General features: G+C 29.1%; 1 protein-coding gene across 1 annotated transcript in view; it reads left to right on the top strand.

Annotated features, from left to right (window-relative positions):
• The window catches only part of LOC108747372 (zinc transporter ZIP13 homolog), a 21,066-nt gene extending 3,288 nt beyond the window's left edge, over positions 1-17,778 (top strand). Inside the window, exons 2-5 of the mRNA XM_018484796.1 lie at positions 10,973-11,083; positions 12,111-12,361; positions 16,663-17,254; positions 17,549-17,778. Of these exons, the coding sequence (XP_018340298.1) occupies positions 10,973-11,083; positions 12,111-12,361; positions 16,663-17,254; positions 17,549-17,718 (1,124 nt within the window). The 3' untranslated portion in view covers positions 17,719-17,778. The remainder of the gene's footprint in view (positions 1-10,972; positions 11,084-12,110; positions 12,362-16,662; positions 17,255-17,548) is intronic.
• The last annotated feature ends 661 nt before the right edge of the window (positions 17,779-18,439 follow it).

The raw sequence follows: 18,439 nt of genomic DNA, 5'->3' as shown, positions 1-18,439 counted from the left end.
TTTTTTTTTTTTTTTTTTTTTTTGTAAACACATCGCTTAACACGTTAATTAAATACAGATCCGGAGGGTACATTTAAGTGACATTGTTATATAATCGTATGCTCGTACTTTTAATGCTGGCAAGATAGAATAACAGAAAATGTCGGGAAATGGAAAGATAAGTTAATCGCGGCATTAATTTATCACATAAACAGGAAATAGTTTCTGGCTGATTACAAAATTTAACTTAAAAGTAATCTTACTTAATTTGAAGCTATTTAATTTGTTTAAGTAAGAAATGTTGCACGTAAAATCATAATAATGGCTTCACATATGTGTGTATAGACGTGTATTTCCAGCAAAATTTTATTGTACGCAATTAGATATCATTCAATAATGATAGTCGCATTCGCGCTGGTTTAAAAGCGATCGGTATCGTCACGTGTTGAAATTTAACTACGCACAAGGAAAGTCTGTTGTTGATGATGACTGCAGATGGCTGCCAACAAAACAGCATATATTCACTGAGAGTTGCGAAATAATGGAAAATTTGATGAATATAATAACGCTGTTAGTTCATTTCTATTTATCATCCTATTTATCATTCTAAATAACAGCCGTGAGGTTCAATGACATTACGAAAGACTCTCCTCTAACTTGATAAAATTGATCTTAGCATGTGGCATAAAATCAATAAGTTAATTGTGTTCGATGAATTGCTACAATATTTATTGCACGATTTTGAATACATGTTGCAGCATATTATTAGCTAAAAATAATTTTGTATACAATACATTATTTTAATACAGCACATAGTTTTTAATATCGCTTTTTAGAACCTTCCGCAATACTTTTGGAAAAGCGACAAATATCTTAAAAGCTCCAACAGTTCGTTTACACAAAAATAAACGCTATATTGACGACATAAAGTGACAGAATTGGGGTTTTTATATTTTTCTGTAAAAGTCCTTTTCAAGAGAAGAATATACATATTTTTTCGCTCGTTTAATTGTTTTAATTATAATACTATACGATAACATATTGCAAATTGTAACGTTATAAATTTGAAATGTACTTGTTTGAAAACTTGGACTGTTTTGGTATAGTTATTCGTTCAGAGTTTCTTTCAGTTGAAGGTGACCGTAATCCGAAAAACAGCCATCACACAAAAGTTTTGTATGGTCGCAGCTGGACGGAAAAAAGAGGAAGCTGCTCTCGCATATGTATCTGCGTTACATACATCTTCCGTGGTAGCTTTAGAAAAGTGAAAAATATCTTCTCAAAGCTATAGCTCGTTTATACAAAAACGTATGTTAGCTATATCGACGTAAAAAATTTCGAGATTCTACATCGTGTCGAATCACACCTCTCTCTTGATAAAATCCATATCTGAATAATATTTCACGAAAAAATGCGTCTGTTTCGCCAAAATTCCATTTGTGTCGATAGTGTTTCACGAATTTGCGGGTGCGAATCTATAATAGTGACAATTGGAATCTATCATGTTCTCGATCATCGCTAACTTTAATTAACTTTCGCACGCGAATCACGTCGATACGACAGTGCAAAATGTCGGTTTCGCATCCGTTAGTTTTTTCCTCTCTTCGCGGAGATAAATGACACATTGTTTTCTCACAATTGAGACGATAAGTGGTATCCATTCGCTTCGCTAAGACGCCCAAGTTGGTCGTAGAACATAACAACGAATTTATCAAGAGTAAGTGATTTTAATTGGCTAGATAAACATGTTTCTAACGCGAATAAAATTAAGGAATCACAGTTGAAAATTACAAAAACTCTTAGTGTTGGTTTTATCGTCCCAAATATTAAAATGTTTAGCGTCTTAAATGTTAAAATTATTTGTTAGAACTCTCTTTCTTGTAGCACTATTCAAAACTTTTAACAAAATGCTGTTATGAAAATTTTGATCTAGGAGTTTAAAATAAAAACACTTTTAATTTCATAGCTTGGAGGTAGCATTAAAATTAAATTTGCAGAATTAAAAGTTTCAAAAAGGAGTTAATAAGTATATCATCAAAATATAGATTTGTCATTGGTTGCGTTTAGCAGAAAAAGCAGCTTTGCAACTGTTGTAAAATTCTTTAATATGATCGGTCTTGTCTTTAGTTCCTTATTGGATTTATAAATGTATAAACCAATCATATTCAAGAATTTTACAACAGTTGCAAAGCTGCTTTTTCTGCTCAACGCAGCAGTGGAACGTCTAAAGATCTGTTCTTTATTCCTGCACTATCTGAACTGATGCACACGGTGCAGGAATAAAGAACAGACCTTAAGTACCGTCAAAATTTAAGGAACATTTATAACTTCATGTGCATTGAAATAAAATTTATAAAATTAGAGGTTTAAAAAAAGGTGTTAACAAGTGTAATATCATTAAAGCAGATTTTTTATAATTATATAAAGCATTCAAGTAGGTAACAAACTATCCTTAAAAATGTATCACAATTTCGATTCAGGCTCTTTTCGAAACATATCAGAAACTCTAAAAATCTTTTGAGGAAAAATCGAAAAACTTTATTATAATTAAAGCCAGAACTCTCTATTTAAAAACTTTGAAAATATGGAATGCCAACTTAACGGAGATTCTCACATTTCTCTCTCAATTTCAGATATATCGGGTTATTCTCTCATTTTGCGAATATACTACCGCAGTTACGTCCGTATCGGAGCAGCATATCATAACTTTCTCTATTATCTCGTATTTTCCAAATCAACGATGCGGCAATTCCAAGTTATATTAACAGCGTGAGATTAACAGCGTTACATCGCCAAACTTTAACAGTTCGAAGTTTTGTACAAATGTAGAAAGTTGCGAGAATTTACTCTCGTTTCTTCAACACACGAACATAAAAACTTGTATTACGACATCGACCTTTTTCTATCAACGATTAAATTGCGTACCGGCGCGGTGACGAGATTCATTCGCGCGCCAATCCGGAACATCGTCAGACTTTTTTTACATAGTTTCAAAAGATATTTCGCAAAGTTTGCATCCAATTTTGCATTTGAAAGCGTGAAAGTATTTCAACAAACTTAAAATCAAATTTTTGCCAACATGTAAATCTATTTAAATCAATTCTAGATAACGTATTAAAAATTAAAGATTTTTCTACACAAATTAAATTAATAAATTTTTAATTTAATTGTTCAAATTTTAATTTAATTTTTAAAATTTTTTGTTTAATTTTAATATTAATAAATCAAAGAATTAAGAATTAAAAAATATTAAAATTAAAATGTTTACAGTGACTGCAGTCTATTAAACTTATCTATATATACACACACACTACAATTATTAATTTCAAAGATAATTAATTTTAATTTTCGTCGTTAGACGAAATTAAATTCGTGGAAAAGTTCGTATCACGTTAAGGCGTTTTTTTTTTAAGTCAGTTTCAATTAAAAATAATACTTTAATCATTTTACACTTGAATATTTTTTACTTTTTATCTAATTGATCTTCCGAGCGATATCAATCCAATGAAAAAAAAATGACAAGAAGATTTGTATTTATTAAGATTCCTTTCTCGATATCGTGAGTTATCTTTTGTATCGATATTGTAAAGATAAAGTTTAGCATTCCGATTATACCGATATCCTAAAAAAAAAGATAGTAATTTTAAAGAGGAAATTAATTAAACTTTTAAATGATTTTTTTACATTTCCCTGCGATAATTATTTTAAATATATATAATGCGGATTGCAGAACGAATTTTGTCTTTTATACGTCAAACACACCAACTTACACATTAATAGATTTTGTCGTGAACTTTGCTCATCAAGTTATCGTCAATACTGTACGTTAAACTACTTTTGATACTTTGATCGATAAATATTTCGTCACATTTGCGCCAGTCTAATAGTTTTATTGCCATCACGGAGGAGGGGGGGGGGGTCATACATTACGTATTTCTGCAACGCTAAAACAATTGATTTCAACTTTCTTCATATAGACAGCTAAAATTTAAAACCGCAGCAGACTTCTGCAGAACACTGCATAATGCATAAGAGAATCAACCAATCAGAATATGAAATGAAGGACTTTGATTGGTTCATTTTCTTATGTATTATATGCGTTATGCAATGTTATGCCGAAGTCTGTACTACGACCTTTATATCCGTTTAAAGATTCTGACTAAACATGGTCACAGTGGCATCTTGACGTCATAAACAAAAAATAACACGTTGAAGTTTTTTGGGTACTATTTGTATAAAAAGAATTTTGTTAAAATAAAATAATGAGAGCGCATTAAAACATTTGTACAAATGAACAAAAGCTAATTTTATTCTTTCTTCTGACAGTCAGTAAAATAGCCATAAAAGACATGTAATAGGCTTTAACCTACATTTTTACGTGTTTTTAAAGAGTATTTACTGTCAAGGGGGGGTAAGAATAGCGTCTACCCATTTTTGCAAGTGTTTTAAAACGTCATTATTTAGTTTTATTCTGTAAATTCTCTTTTTTCTACAAATAGCATGCAAGCCACTTCAATGTGTCATTTTTTTGCTTATTACGTCACGATTACATTACGATTTCAATTTGGTCGCGGCGACTACTAATCAAGAACCTTAACTTTATCATATATTAAATTTATTCTTTTCGGGAGTTTTAATTAATTTATATCTCAACTAATTCTTTAATCCCACAATTCTTACAATTTACAATTGAATATGATTTATTATCGGTATTTGATAATCAATTTATGACATCTATATAAAGATAACGAAGTTATTTTATCGCTAGTTATATACTTATGTCTAATTATCATGTAATTCTCTAAGTACCACAAACATTTTAATTACTTATTTTCTTATTGTTTCGTAATTTTAACTATAACCGATTTATCTTGATATTTGAAAAATATAATAAAAATAACTAAATGTTTTTCTATATTTTACAATGCAAATTAAGGGAGTGCAACAAGCGTAGTATTAATTTACATATTGTTCAGTACATATGTCAATATTATTACGGGATGTTATTCTTTTAAAAAAACAATATAGCTTATTCTAATCACGTATATACAATAATCAGTTATCATATCTGTATTCTCAAGATGCGCCGAAGTACTACTTTGGAATTTTTATCAACTACGCACTATGAAACCATCATAAAAATAATAAAGTAATCAATGACTGATATTCTTAAAGACATTCGATTTTCTTTATATAATAAAAATATTTAATTATATATTTTCGTGATGTATAACCATATAAAATTTTTTTTTTTTTCGTTAAAGCTTTAATAAGTTCTCTACAATAAGCTATTAACTAAGCTTTAAATTTTAAGCCATAAGAAATTGACCAATCATAATTGATTATTCTTCTCATATTTTCAGCTATGATTAATTGACTTCTTATGGCGTATAACTTCAAACTAGATAAAGGTGTTTATTATAGAAAGCCTCTTAGCATTAGTTATTTCGCTAGAAATTTCCGATAGAAATTTAAATTTATTTTACAGTATGAATCTTACTTGACAAACATTAAAAATTTCAAGTTGCGTGTTTTTATATAATTAATTTTTAATCTGTCAATTAAGTGTCAGAGTAATAATCTGTTGAATTATATCCTCGTATATAAAAAAGAAATTATCATACATTGAAAAGAGATATCATACGCTTGTTATTTTTTGGAAACATCTAAACATAAAAACGCAAAGATTTTCGCCGTTGCAGTTCTATGCATTTCGGCCTTCTCCTAAGTCCCAAGAATTCTATTGTTATGATTCTGCTACGATCTTTTGTGTTATCACTTTCTCGAGAATATTGGAATCTCTGCACACGTCTATTCTCCCATGGGATGATCATTTATTTATCAGTCACGTACCACGAAGCCTCATCCGCGGAAAACTTACATGCAAAAACATCGAATATGTACATAGATAAAAAGTAAAACATAATTTAAAGTATTGTATAAAAACATAATTTATTTATTAATATCAAAAATAGATTTGCGTAATTAGTGACAACTGTATAAGATGTGAATTTTTATATGAATCTTGAAGAGAGCAATATACTATTTCGATTACCGATATACTGAATTTACAAGACAATATGAAAATACGTTTCTAATATTTAAGACAATTTTCCAAAATTATCATGTTTGCTTTGCTTTTCTAAATGTTATGAAAATTAAATTTAAAATTTTATCATGTAGTATGGAAAAGTAATGATTTATTGTCAACGAATTTAATATTTAAAATAATACATATGTACGCAATAAAAAAGCGCATGATTTTGCTCCAGAATTAAATTGAAAGATTTTAATATTAGCATATCGTGTAAATTTTTCTATTGCATTTACAAAATAATTCTGGTAATTATATTATTATTGGTTTTATAACGCGACTTTTAATATCTTAAAAATTCAGCTATAGCGATTCTTCATATTCTTTGCAATTCCTAGTTTAATTGCATTGCGCAATAATTATTTTGATTCTGACATTTGTTATGAATTTGCAACATGTATTGTATGTCATTATATTCCTTGATTACAAATATCTATCCGTTATTTCTCTTTGTTGCATTTTTACGCATTTTAACAAAATTTCTAATTTTAGCGTTTGCGTTTGTTTTCTGTGAGCAATTGTTTACGACTTACGGAGCAACACATTTCTGTGTTAAAATGTCATCATACAAGATTAAAAAAAAGATGCGTAACTACACCTATTGCGCAATACATGATTTTGGACAATGTTATGAGGAATTTCCTGGAATGCGTGCACGGTATTGCATAAAAATATCTTCTTAAAAATCAACATGACTCGCTTTTTCTTTTTTTTATTACATAAATATGCAATCCCAAAATTAAACTATTTTATATTTATATAAATTTGAATTATTTAACATTAACTTTTGATAAATAGAAGAAGGATCAATTTGACATATTATTGTCGAGAGCTCGGTATATTAAAAGAAATAAATTAATTGCATGCACGCTTTTATAAGTGTGATGGTAATAAATGCCAACTCTCGCAATGCATACGATTATTGCAACATGTAAAATGTCCTTCGCGATAACTTTTCAAATACGCATCGCGAATCATACAATGGCAAGAACAGAAGTAAACAAAGCTTGCAGCTTTCCTTGGAGATAACAATTGTGAATAAAACGTAAATTCTGTTAAAAATTATTGATCTCTCTGGAAATTTGATGATTTTTATTTAAATCTAAGTAATACTCTATCTATTAGTTATTATTTATACGTTGAATATATCTATATGTCTTGCATAATAAAAAAAAGTCCAATCGCAATTTGCATATCATGACTAATGCGAGTCATGCTGATTTTTATGAAGATATTTTTATGTGATATCGTGCACGCATTCCAGAAAAATTCCCCGTAACTTTGTGCAAATTTACTGTATGTCGCGCAATAGGGTGCAATTACGCATTTCCTTTTTTTTTAGTTTTGTACGCTAACGTTTTAACACAGAAACGTGCTACTTATTCGTAAATCGTATGCAATTGTGCCCAGAAAAGCAAATGCAAAAGATAAAACGTTCGCCATTGTTACGTTATCAGTTACATGCACATGTTTGCAAATGGAATTTCAAATGAAATACATATACCTCGCGTTGCAAGCCATGTTTCCCTTGAGAGATGAGAAGAAGACCAACTCTCAAAGCTCATTCCGTAAATCAGCTTTTGATCCTACACAGGTCATGAAACTCGAGCTTTTTTGCCTCAAGGCTTTTGCGCCCAAAATACACCGTTCTGAGGTATAATACAGATTGTATAAAATTTCCTAATAAAAAATTGTTATACGTTGCATATTTTTTGTCGAACTTATAATCTAAAAAAAAAACATTTAACCAAAAAGAGACAAAACCTATAAAAATACTTAATATTTAAAAATCTCTCGATTTGTTTATCTAATATGCATATATTTATCATATTTTTAAAAAGTAAACTTTTCAAAAAAATTATTTAACGAAATAAATATAATGTATAATACAGAATATTTCGAAATTGGCGAATCAAAATATTACAGTAAGAAAGTTTAAAAAAAAAAGTTATGAAAATGCCATTTTTTAACCGAGAACTCTCTTGTTATGGTACTTTGATTTGTGAATTTTAGGGCATTCTGCATATTACAATATAATAACAGAATAATAATAAAATTATACTATAAAAATGGAATTAAAATATTATTATTATCCAATCTTATCTGTATGTTGCATATTCACGTTTTACATCTTGTCTCTTACGCCAATTAAACTAACTAGATCAATTGAATATTTTTTTTATATTAAAACTGAATGCAATTTAATACCAACATAGTGCAATAATATATCTCTGTCAGAAGTAGGTCGTGATATCGGGTAAGTAGTCGATCTGTCGACAACACGAATTTACAACTGGCTGAGAAATCACTGATATTTCTTTTTCTTTATCTGATTCTGCGCGATCAAATTGATGCTGACGCATCATAAATACCATTTCCTAAAATTGAGCTACAATCTTATGAAGAATAACAAATAACGATGTGTGTGCATCGCGCGCGACTCATGAAAGTGATACTCGATGCTTTTAGAAATAATATTGACAAAACATTATGAAATATTTAGATATAAATAAATCTATATCTACAAATCTACCAAAAACTTTTGAGATATCACATTGATGTACGTCTCGTTGCAAGTTATAATGACCCAAAATTCATTTTCAAGTAACCAAATCGCGTCCAAATAAATAACGTTTGATAAATAAATAGCATAATTAATGTTTTATGTTCGAGGAACAGTTCCTGATCGCATAAATGTATATATTAAAGTTTTCACAATAGGAAAAAAATGTAAGACATTTTTAATGTCTCATATTTTTTTTTGCAACAAGCTTTACAATTCGAGACCGTAGTCGACGAGTTCGCCAAGAGATGAGTACTGATATAATCATAGTCGTGTCAAAATGAGATCAAGGTTCACATTCACGCATTATTTATATTCCTTTTTCTCTCTTTTCTCGATGAATCACGCGTTGATACCATAGTGTTTATCATCGAATAGTCTCTTCATACAGTTGCTACAGCAGAGCAGATATAATGGTATTACTGATTATCAATTGTGTTGAACATATTATACTTATATACCCGATATAAATTTTCCATCAAAGTTAGTCACGAATGTTTAATATGATGTGCATCATGCTACATATATAATTTATTATACAATTTACATTTTCCGCTAAACTACAGATATTAACTTTTTTTTTATACTATTTACTGTTATAATTATATATTCTATATTTATAATTTATAGAATTATATTTATAATTTTATACTGTATACTAAACTGCAGATATTGACTGTTTTTTACACTATTTAATTTTTAGCCTTTACTAACAGGAGTTAATTAATTTTGGCATCGCGATATTTGTTCCTTTTTCTGTGAATTATATAATTGTAATTTAAATAAATATTTCTTTGCAGCGAATGGTATAGCAAAAAGTCTGTAATTATTGAAAGAATTTTGTTACAAATGTCGAAATATACTTTATAACTTTTTAAAATTACCATTTTAAATTTGTTTATCTTATATTACTGAAAATCTTATTGATCTTGATCTTTGACTCTCTTACTACTCGACTGATTCGATTCATACTTTATCTCGAAAACATAATTTGAAAAAGTTAAATCGTTTTTGAGAAATCTTTTAAATTTCTTTACGTTAATTCATACTCGCGACGGCAATGATAAAAATCGGTAAAAATTAATTTATTTTTCTAACTTCACAATATTTATTAAATAATACAGCGTAACAATAATAAATATCGTGAACTCAGAAAGATGAATTAAATTTTTACCGATTTCTACGTAGACAATTTTTAAGAAAAAAATTCTTGGCATTGCAAATTTTCTGTACGACCTAAATATAAATATGCGTAAATAATATCAAAGCGAGTCAATTGCATCGGAAGCATAAGTTCTGTGATATACATACAATGGAACACTACGTTCATACTTCATCTTGTCGTATAAACTCGCTTCAGACTTATCTTCGTCTACCATACATATTTGCTACGATACGATTAGTCACAAGATTTATGTTTTCCATCGTCGATGCATCGCACATATTTTATTCCTTTCGCCATATTTTCTTCTCTTTAATATACATGTATTTATAATAGATACGTTTCAAAATTTTCTTTAATCCCAAAGCCGAATTAAGAATCTTTATCTACTACAAAGACCGTGTATTGAAAAATATTAGGAGTGTGATTTAGTTTTGAGGGTTTTTTTTTTTCTCAAAAATCTGATCTTAAATCACGTAAACGTTTAATAACTGTTGTACGATCAACATTTAATTCTCTGCAAGTTCTGAAATGGATTGTGTTGGATTTTCATCCAATAATGTTTGTAAATCTGCATTTTCCAACTTTTGTCGTTAACTTAAAATCATCGACAGAATCAATATTTACATGTTTTAATTGATGGAGCAACATCACCTTAAGCTTCTATCGGAATTCTATGATCTTCAGCCGCCGGTTTCCTCTGATTAATAAACAAAAGCAACGCATGTCGAAAATGCTCTTCCATTTTTTTAATGGTATAAACACGATATTTACTGCGTCTATTATCAGTAAACGACTAAATATCATGGAGTAATTAAAGCATTAAGAAATAATAACTGTTATTGGAATGTCTTCGACAACACTGACATTAATGCCATCTGTTGCAAAATCCTCAAAAGTAAATCACACTCCTAATATATGAGGCTCATAATTGAACTTATAATTATCTTAGGTACTTAATTAATGACTGTCGTATTTGTTCGAACACTCTTATTTTTCTACATTTTTTTAAAAAAACTTTTTTTACCACACCAAGAACAAAAAGAATGTTAATTAATATTTATTCTATTTGCTCGAGATCGATAAAATTCTTTTTAATATTCTATTTGTCTAATCTATATATAAAACATAAATCCATATTTTTAAAATATTAATTTTACTCTTTTCGTTACAGAAAACGGTGGCACTTTAAAGATTCTTTTGAGTTTTGCCGTGGGCGCATTGTTGGGCGATGTTTTCCTACATCTTCTGCCGGAAGCATTCGAAAGTGAATTTCAAACGAGAGGTAATTTACATTTTATATTCTTGTGCACAACAATATAATTAAATGTATCTATTCTATCTTATCTTATAAGGAAATTTTAACATATCATAAAAGATATTATAATACAGTATATTTATTATTGATAAGCTTGATCTTATCGATTAAAAAAATATAAAAAAGACGATTGACAACGCGTGAATGAATAGAATGAATAGAATTCATATTATGAAGAATAATAAGTAGAAGTAAAAAAAAACAAATCTATTTTAAAATTTCTATGCATAAAATTTATATTCGTATACATAATAAAACGAACAAATAAAACGGGGTATGTATGTCGTGCGAAAACTAACATTAGGAAAAAACGTTACCGAAAATAATGAATAGCCTAGATCGTTTACATTAATGAACCTTTATCCTGATATTTTTGTCATCGCGAAATCTGTTCAGCGCGAATATGGAACGTGAATATCTGGTATTCCTGGATTGTTCTATGTAATATCACACACGTATTACATATGTGCTCTGAATGCGTTTTGCAACGTTCTGCACGTTAGCAGAGTACAGCTGCGATCTCGAAGGGCATCACCGTGAGCTTTATGAATGATTTAAGCGGCGGCTTCGAACTCTATTGTGCGTCAGTTGCAGATCTGAATTGCCAGCTGCGTCCACGTAAATTAAATGTCCTTCCGACCAAACCGCGTTAGGAATTCGAGGTGATCGACGGACTGGTAATATTCGTGTAAATTGCTCAATTTGAATTGCAAATTTCCTAACTTTCATTTTATATTTCTTACGCCTTTGTTGCTAGTAGAAAGAAATACCGTGAAAAGTTCCGTGATAATTTAAATGAATACTAAAGATTCATTAAGAAAACAATATAATTATGTATCTATAATATATAGAGCTTATTTATTAATATTATGAATGCAATGAAAATTAAATAGTGCAGTTTCATATGAACTGATTATAAATCGTAATATTTGACTTATTCTTGAATTCTTCTTATTTATATCCAACTTATTAATTTTATATATTTTATTTGCAGCTAAAAATAATCACGCATCTACACCTGCAGGCTTATGGGTATTGTCGGCCTTTCTGTTCTTCGTAATTGTTGAAAAACTCATCGCCACTATAAACGAGGAAGCCGCCCCGATCATTGTAGAACAGCAGACTGATGAAACTCTGATAGAGGATATGAATAAAGAAAAAGAAATGGATAATAATAATTGTATCATGATGACGAGCACTGAGAAAAATAATTTATTAAAAGAATGCTTGAAAAGTACAACCGAGGTAAATAATTATAAAAAGGCTTTATTATAATTTATAATATTTAAAATTAGTATATGTGAGAAGTAGACTTTCAAAATGCGTTTTGTACAAAATTTATAATTTTCAAAAAACTAGAAAAAAAGCAACAAGAAAACTGCGCACCTTATAGAAAATAATAATTTACCAATCAGTAAAATGTGAAATGTTCAACAAAATTGTTAAACAATTGCTAAAAATGTTAAATACATTTTGTTTGTCTCTAGTTAAAGGACATAATGCACTTCGAATGTCAAGATTTTTTTCATAAATTTGTGATGTAGAAATGCTTTCAGAACATCGTAGAGCAACTTAAAATATGAGTCTCTCAACATTGAATGCAACTATGCCATTTTTCACTCAAGAAATGAAATTTTGGATAAAATACATTGGAAGTCTGCTCCTTACGTGTATATAGGGAAGAGTGGCCTAAATCGGATTGTGTTCCAAATAGGACTTTTTTAATTTAAAAATAATACGGTTAAGCAGATTTGGGGGCTATTTATAATGTAAAGTCCTTATAAGACACTGAACATATGACAGTAATTTGACAGTTCTGTCATAACATTCATAGAATAGACGCAAATATGTATTTTCAGCCATCGTGTGAAAATTTAAAAAAAAATCCTTGTAAATTATTATTTAAAAGTAAATTATTATTGTTAAAAATTAGAAAGGTAATTGATTGGATCTATAGTACAGTAGATAATTTATAGACCTGGTTGTAGTACTGATAATCGGTCGATCAGGCCTTCAAGAAATTAAATCAGTAAAATATGAATCACCAGACTCAAATTAATTGAGTTTTATTCACTTCAATTCTAATAATATAAACTGTCAGTAATTTTTTTTCTGAATAAAATTTTTATCTTTGACTTTATTTACGCTTTATAGAGAGCAAAAACTGCAAATAGGTCCAATTTATCCCACTCTCTCCCCTACATATATGTACATACTTTTTTCTCTTACATATATGTATATACTCGTACTTATTTTAATACTTTTATATAGAGTGTCTCAAAAAGGTCGGGACAGCTCGGAAAATATAAGTTTAACAGAAAAGTGTTTCAGATAAAATTTCCTTTTTTAAATGGAATAGTATGATTTTTTTTTTTATATAATATGATTCCTTCAATTATTCTGCATATCAAAAAGCCAATAGTTTATGAGATACTTTATGCTTTATTCTGGCACATATTAACAAAAAATATTAAATACCTCGTAAACTATTAATTATTTTATAATTGTATCTTAATACTTTTACTTCTGGAAGTGAAGAGGATGAAATTTTGAACTAAAAGTTCCTTTCCTAATTTTAGATCGGACCATTATTACTGATTGTGAATTATTAACGATTAAAGTTAATAAGTCTAATAAGTCTCAATCAAATTATGTCCAGCCGGAGTACGCAAAAGCGTAGCATAGGATTCCTCGCGCTTACTGTACAAAATAATAAGATTAATCAATTGATGTATAAAAAATACATAGTTATTTAAAATATTATATATTTTGCCTATATATTTTTTTCTAAAAAAAAACTATATGTTTTCATCTTTATACTAATTTATTTATTTCATTATTCCGTTCATACAAGTATTAAGTACGATTATAAAAAAATTAATAGTTTATGAGGCTTTATATTTCATATCAATATGTGTCAGAATAAAGTATAAAATAAACTATTGATTTTTTTATATTTTTCTATTTTAATACTTTTATATGCAGTAATTGGGGAAATCATATCACATAATTATGAAGGAATCATATTATGTAATATAAAAAAAATCACAATTCCTTTTTAAAAAGTGGAGATGGACCTTTTTGGTGTTTCCTAGAAAAAAAATAACATGACCAAAATACATCTTTGAAATCGTTCTACTTTTATCTAAAACACTTTTTGTATCTTATATATTTTTCAAGATATTTGTTTGGGGCAATTAAAATGGGATGCTCTGTGTGTATGAGTGTATACATATAATATATATAAAATAATTTTTCATATTAAATGATTCTAAATCATTAAATGTGTAGCTAAATATATAAATGAGTCTACCTATTTGTCTACTCATTTATTGATTTATTCATTCATCTATTTATTATTATGAAAAATTATAATAAAATTTTAATTGGGAAAATGTACAGTAAACGCGAGGAACTCTGTGTTGCGCTTCTGCGTATTTCGACTGGACATAATCTGATTGAGCAACTTTAATCATTAATAACTCAGTAATAATGGTCTGAGCCAATTAGGAAAGAAACTTTTTAGTTCAAAATTTCATCCTCTTCAACTCTCAGAAATATTAATTGAGAGTTATGAAACATATGTATACATATGTATGGAACATTATATATGTATATACATACATACATACATACATATACAAGGTCTGAAAAAAATAAGCGGACTTTTTGAATTATTCTGCAACGGAGCGACAAAAATCGCCACTAACATTAAAATACGTTGCATTCAAATAGCAATAACTCTGAAACTAAACGAGATGTAAACAATTTAAAAAAAAGTTAGTTACTCGGAAGATTATAACGATTGTAGTGTTGCAAACCGCACGTCGTTAGGATGCTCCGTTGCCGAGTAATTCAAAAAGTCCTTATTTTTTTATCAGATCTCATATATGTATGCGCGCGCGTGTGTGTGTGTGTGTGCATATATGTGTGTGTATACATATATATACACACTTAGGAAAAACTTCACCAACATATTCTACAAGTGAAAACAAGAAAAAAAAATGTTATATAAACATAAACTTATAAATGCTTTATTGAAGTTATAATAAAAATACAAAATGATAACGGATTGATGTTTCATCGATATAGCATAGGAATACATTGCTGAATGTTTACTCAAATTTTAATGTTTACTTGTTGAGGTCATTGATTTGGTCATTGACTTATGTTAAAAACTAATAATGCGTTAGATCTCTGTACGATTTCGTATCAAGATGCCGCGAGTCTTTTAGATTCATGAATACGATGACATTTCATTTGTGGTTTTTGTGATGGAAATAGTGTAAGTTGTTATAAGAGAATGTCGGCAAAAATTCCCTCAAAGGAGAGTATCACATCGATCAGTGAACCATAAGAATTCATGAAAAGAATAGGCTCGGTTCATAATATAAGACAAAAACATCAATTTTATAGATCAATATATAATCGAAATCGCTCTAAAAGAATCTAATAAACGTCTTTGATAATGATTTGGGACAAAATATTCGAAGAGCTTCATATCAACTACAAATATCCAGATCTACAATCTGGTGAACATTATATGTGATGGGAAAGATATCCATATCATTACACGCGTGTACAGAAACTTTTATCGACAGATTATGAGAAGAGGATACGTTTTTGCGAATGGTATATGCGTGCAGTCCTCGATAATAATTTTCAGTCAAATATTTTGTGAATGCATGAATAATATTTATGAGAGCCGGTGTTCTAAATATGCGTAATAACTAATGGAGATATGAAAATCCTTATAGTGTCTGAGAAAGAGAGAGAGAGAGAGAGAGAGAGAGAGAGTTTCAATAGCAATTCAAATGCAATGTATGAGCGGGAATATGCAACAATCACAGATACTCTCGGACTTATTTTTTATTTGAAAGATTAACTGCACAATTTTTTTTGGATTTCCTACAAAATGAATTGCAGCCAGAATTGGTAGGAGATATTTCATCAATTATTATATTATTTCATCAAAATTTATGGATTTAATTAAATGGTTGTCCAGCACAGAATGCAGCACCAGTACGACAATGGTTAAATGATTATTTTCCCCCTCAATGATGGATAAGATTGAGGAGGATCAATTCTTTGGCCCCCAAAATCACCAGATATCACGCCATTGAATTTTTATTTATGGAGAACTGTGAAAGAAAAAAGTTTATCAAACCCGAATTAATACATGTCAAGAGTCAATGCAAAAAATTCGTGATGCATTTGTTGTAATTTAAAAAAATCAAGAAGAAATTAATAATGCAATAAATTCTATTTTTCTCGTATCAGTTTTGTATTCGTAACGATGGACAATATTTTGAAATGGAATTATAATAAATCTATTTCTATATAGCATTGAACAAAGAAGCAATCCGTTGTTATTTTTGTATTTTCGTTATAACTTTTCAATAAAGCATTTATGAAGCTATGTTTATATAATATTTTTTTCTTGTTTTTACTTGAAGTATAGTTGGTAAAGTTTTGCCAAAAAAACTGGGACACTCTATATATACATATTATATAATTGTCTAATAACCAAATGTATTCTGTGATAGGTACAATTCCTGGAGAAACAATCCAGTAAGGTGGAGTTTACTCAAATGCTGAATGGTATCAAAGATCTACGAAAGAATAGTTTTAAAGAAGCTGACATTATGAAATCTGCATTAGCAAGCGAATGTCCTAATGATGGTCCGCTGGTTGACGAGGCAAAGAACTGCTTGAAGAAACTCGCGAAGACGACTAATGGCTTCACATCAGTGATTTCACGTGTTGACTCTCCATGCGTACGCTCATCAAACAATATTGTTAATCGTTTAACCGCATGGGCAAAAACATTCACCTTCGACTTGTTTCGCAAGTTTTTCGATCCCAAAGCCTTTCCCGGATACCTAAATCTTTTAATGAACTTCCTCGACAATTTTACTCACGGTTTATCCGTGGGTGGATCGTTCCTAATTTCCTTCCGTGTAGGTGTCCTCAGTACGTTCACTATTTTGGTGCATGAAATACCTCATGAGGTTGGCGATTTTGCTATTCTATTACGAAGTGGATTTAGCAAATGGGATGCTGTGCGGGCACAGTTAATCACGGCTAGCGGTGGGATCGTTGGTGCTTTGGCAGCAGTCTCTTTTTCTGGTAGTTTAGGTAAATAATATCTTTCAAAATTTGTGAAGTGTAAGATAATATATAAAAAAAACTTGATAAAAATAATATAAGATAAATTAATCTAATAATAATATAGTTGTATCTTTTATTAGCTTAACGATAAAAATTTTGGTATTGACATTACATTTTATTAATTTTATTTATTTCATTGTATCAAGTAATTTTTGAAATAATATTTATCTACTATAGATAATCTTACTAATAGTACCTATTATCTATTACGTGGAATTTATTTTATTGAATAGAATTTATAAATTTATATATCTTTTTCAGAGGAAAGAACCAATTGGATATTACCATTGACCGCAGGAGGATTCATACATATTGGTTTAGTAACCATCCTGCCTGATTTGTTAAAAGAAACGAATACAAAAGAATCTTTGAAACAATTTGGCGCTTTACTTTTGGGAGTTGTTATCATGGCTGCACTGATCTTTATTTAGGTCAAATATATTTCATTATAAGAATTATAGCGAATTCAATTGCCGCAGTGCATATTAAAGCCGTTATAGAATAATCTAATTTGAGTATAAAAATGATATATAAATATTTTAAATGATACATGTGTGTGTGTGTGTGTGTGTGTGTGTGTGTGTGTGTGTGTGCGCGCGCGCGCGCGCGTGTGTGTAAAATACATATTTTAAACAGCACAAAATCTAATAAAGCTTTCACGATTTAACTCGTTTCTTTCGTTACATTTAAATTAAATACATATCTTTATTATTAATTTGTACATGACGACTTTATATGCACTAGTATACAATCGAATTCACTATTAACTATGCAGAGAATTTCTATTATGTTGATGTAAATTTCAGTTATGTGTTATCGCTGAATTGATAGAAAAATGACACGTCTCAAAATTACCAATTTTTCATACAGAATATTTTTACAGTTCTGAATTGGAACAACATTTTAATTAGAATAATGAATATGCAGTTTTTTTCTTTCCATACTGTACTTTCAATTATAATATAATATGATCTTTAAAATTATATTATGAGTTTTCAAAATTTGAATACTGCAACCTTAATACAATCCTATAGTATATATATTTCATCCCTTAATACAATTATATAACTTTTTCATATGAACAAGTGAACTACAAATGTATCATTTTTTCCAAAGATATATTGATTTTCACGAGTCATTTTTTTACGTGTA

Source organism: Trachymyrmex septentrionalis, unplaced genomic scaffold (assembly GCF_001594115.1).
Source record: "Trachymyrmex septentrionalis isolate Tsep2-gDNA-1 unplaced genomic scaffold, Tsep1.0 scaffold108, whole genome shotgun sequence".
In the NCBI taxonomy this organism is placed as follows: domain Eukaryota; kingdom Metazoa; phylum Arthropoda; class Insecta; order Hymenoptera; family Formicidae; genus Trachymyrmex; species Trachymyrmex septentrionalis.
Note: the sequence above shows the minus strand (reverse complement) of the source record. Positions and strands in the feature narration are given on the sequence as shown.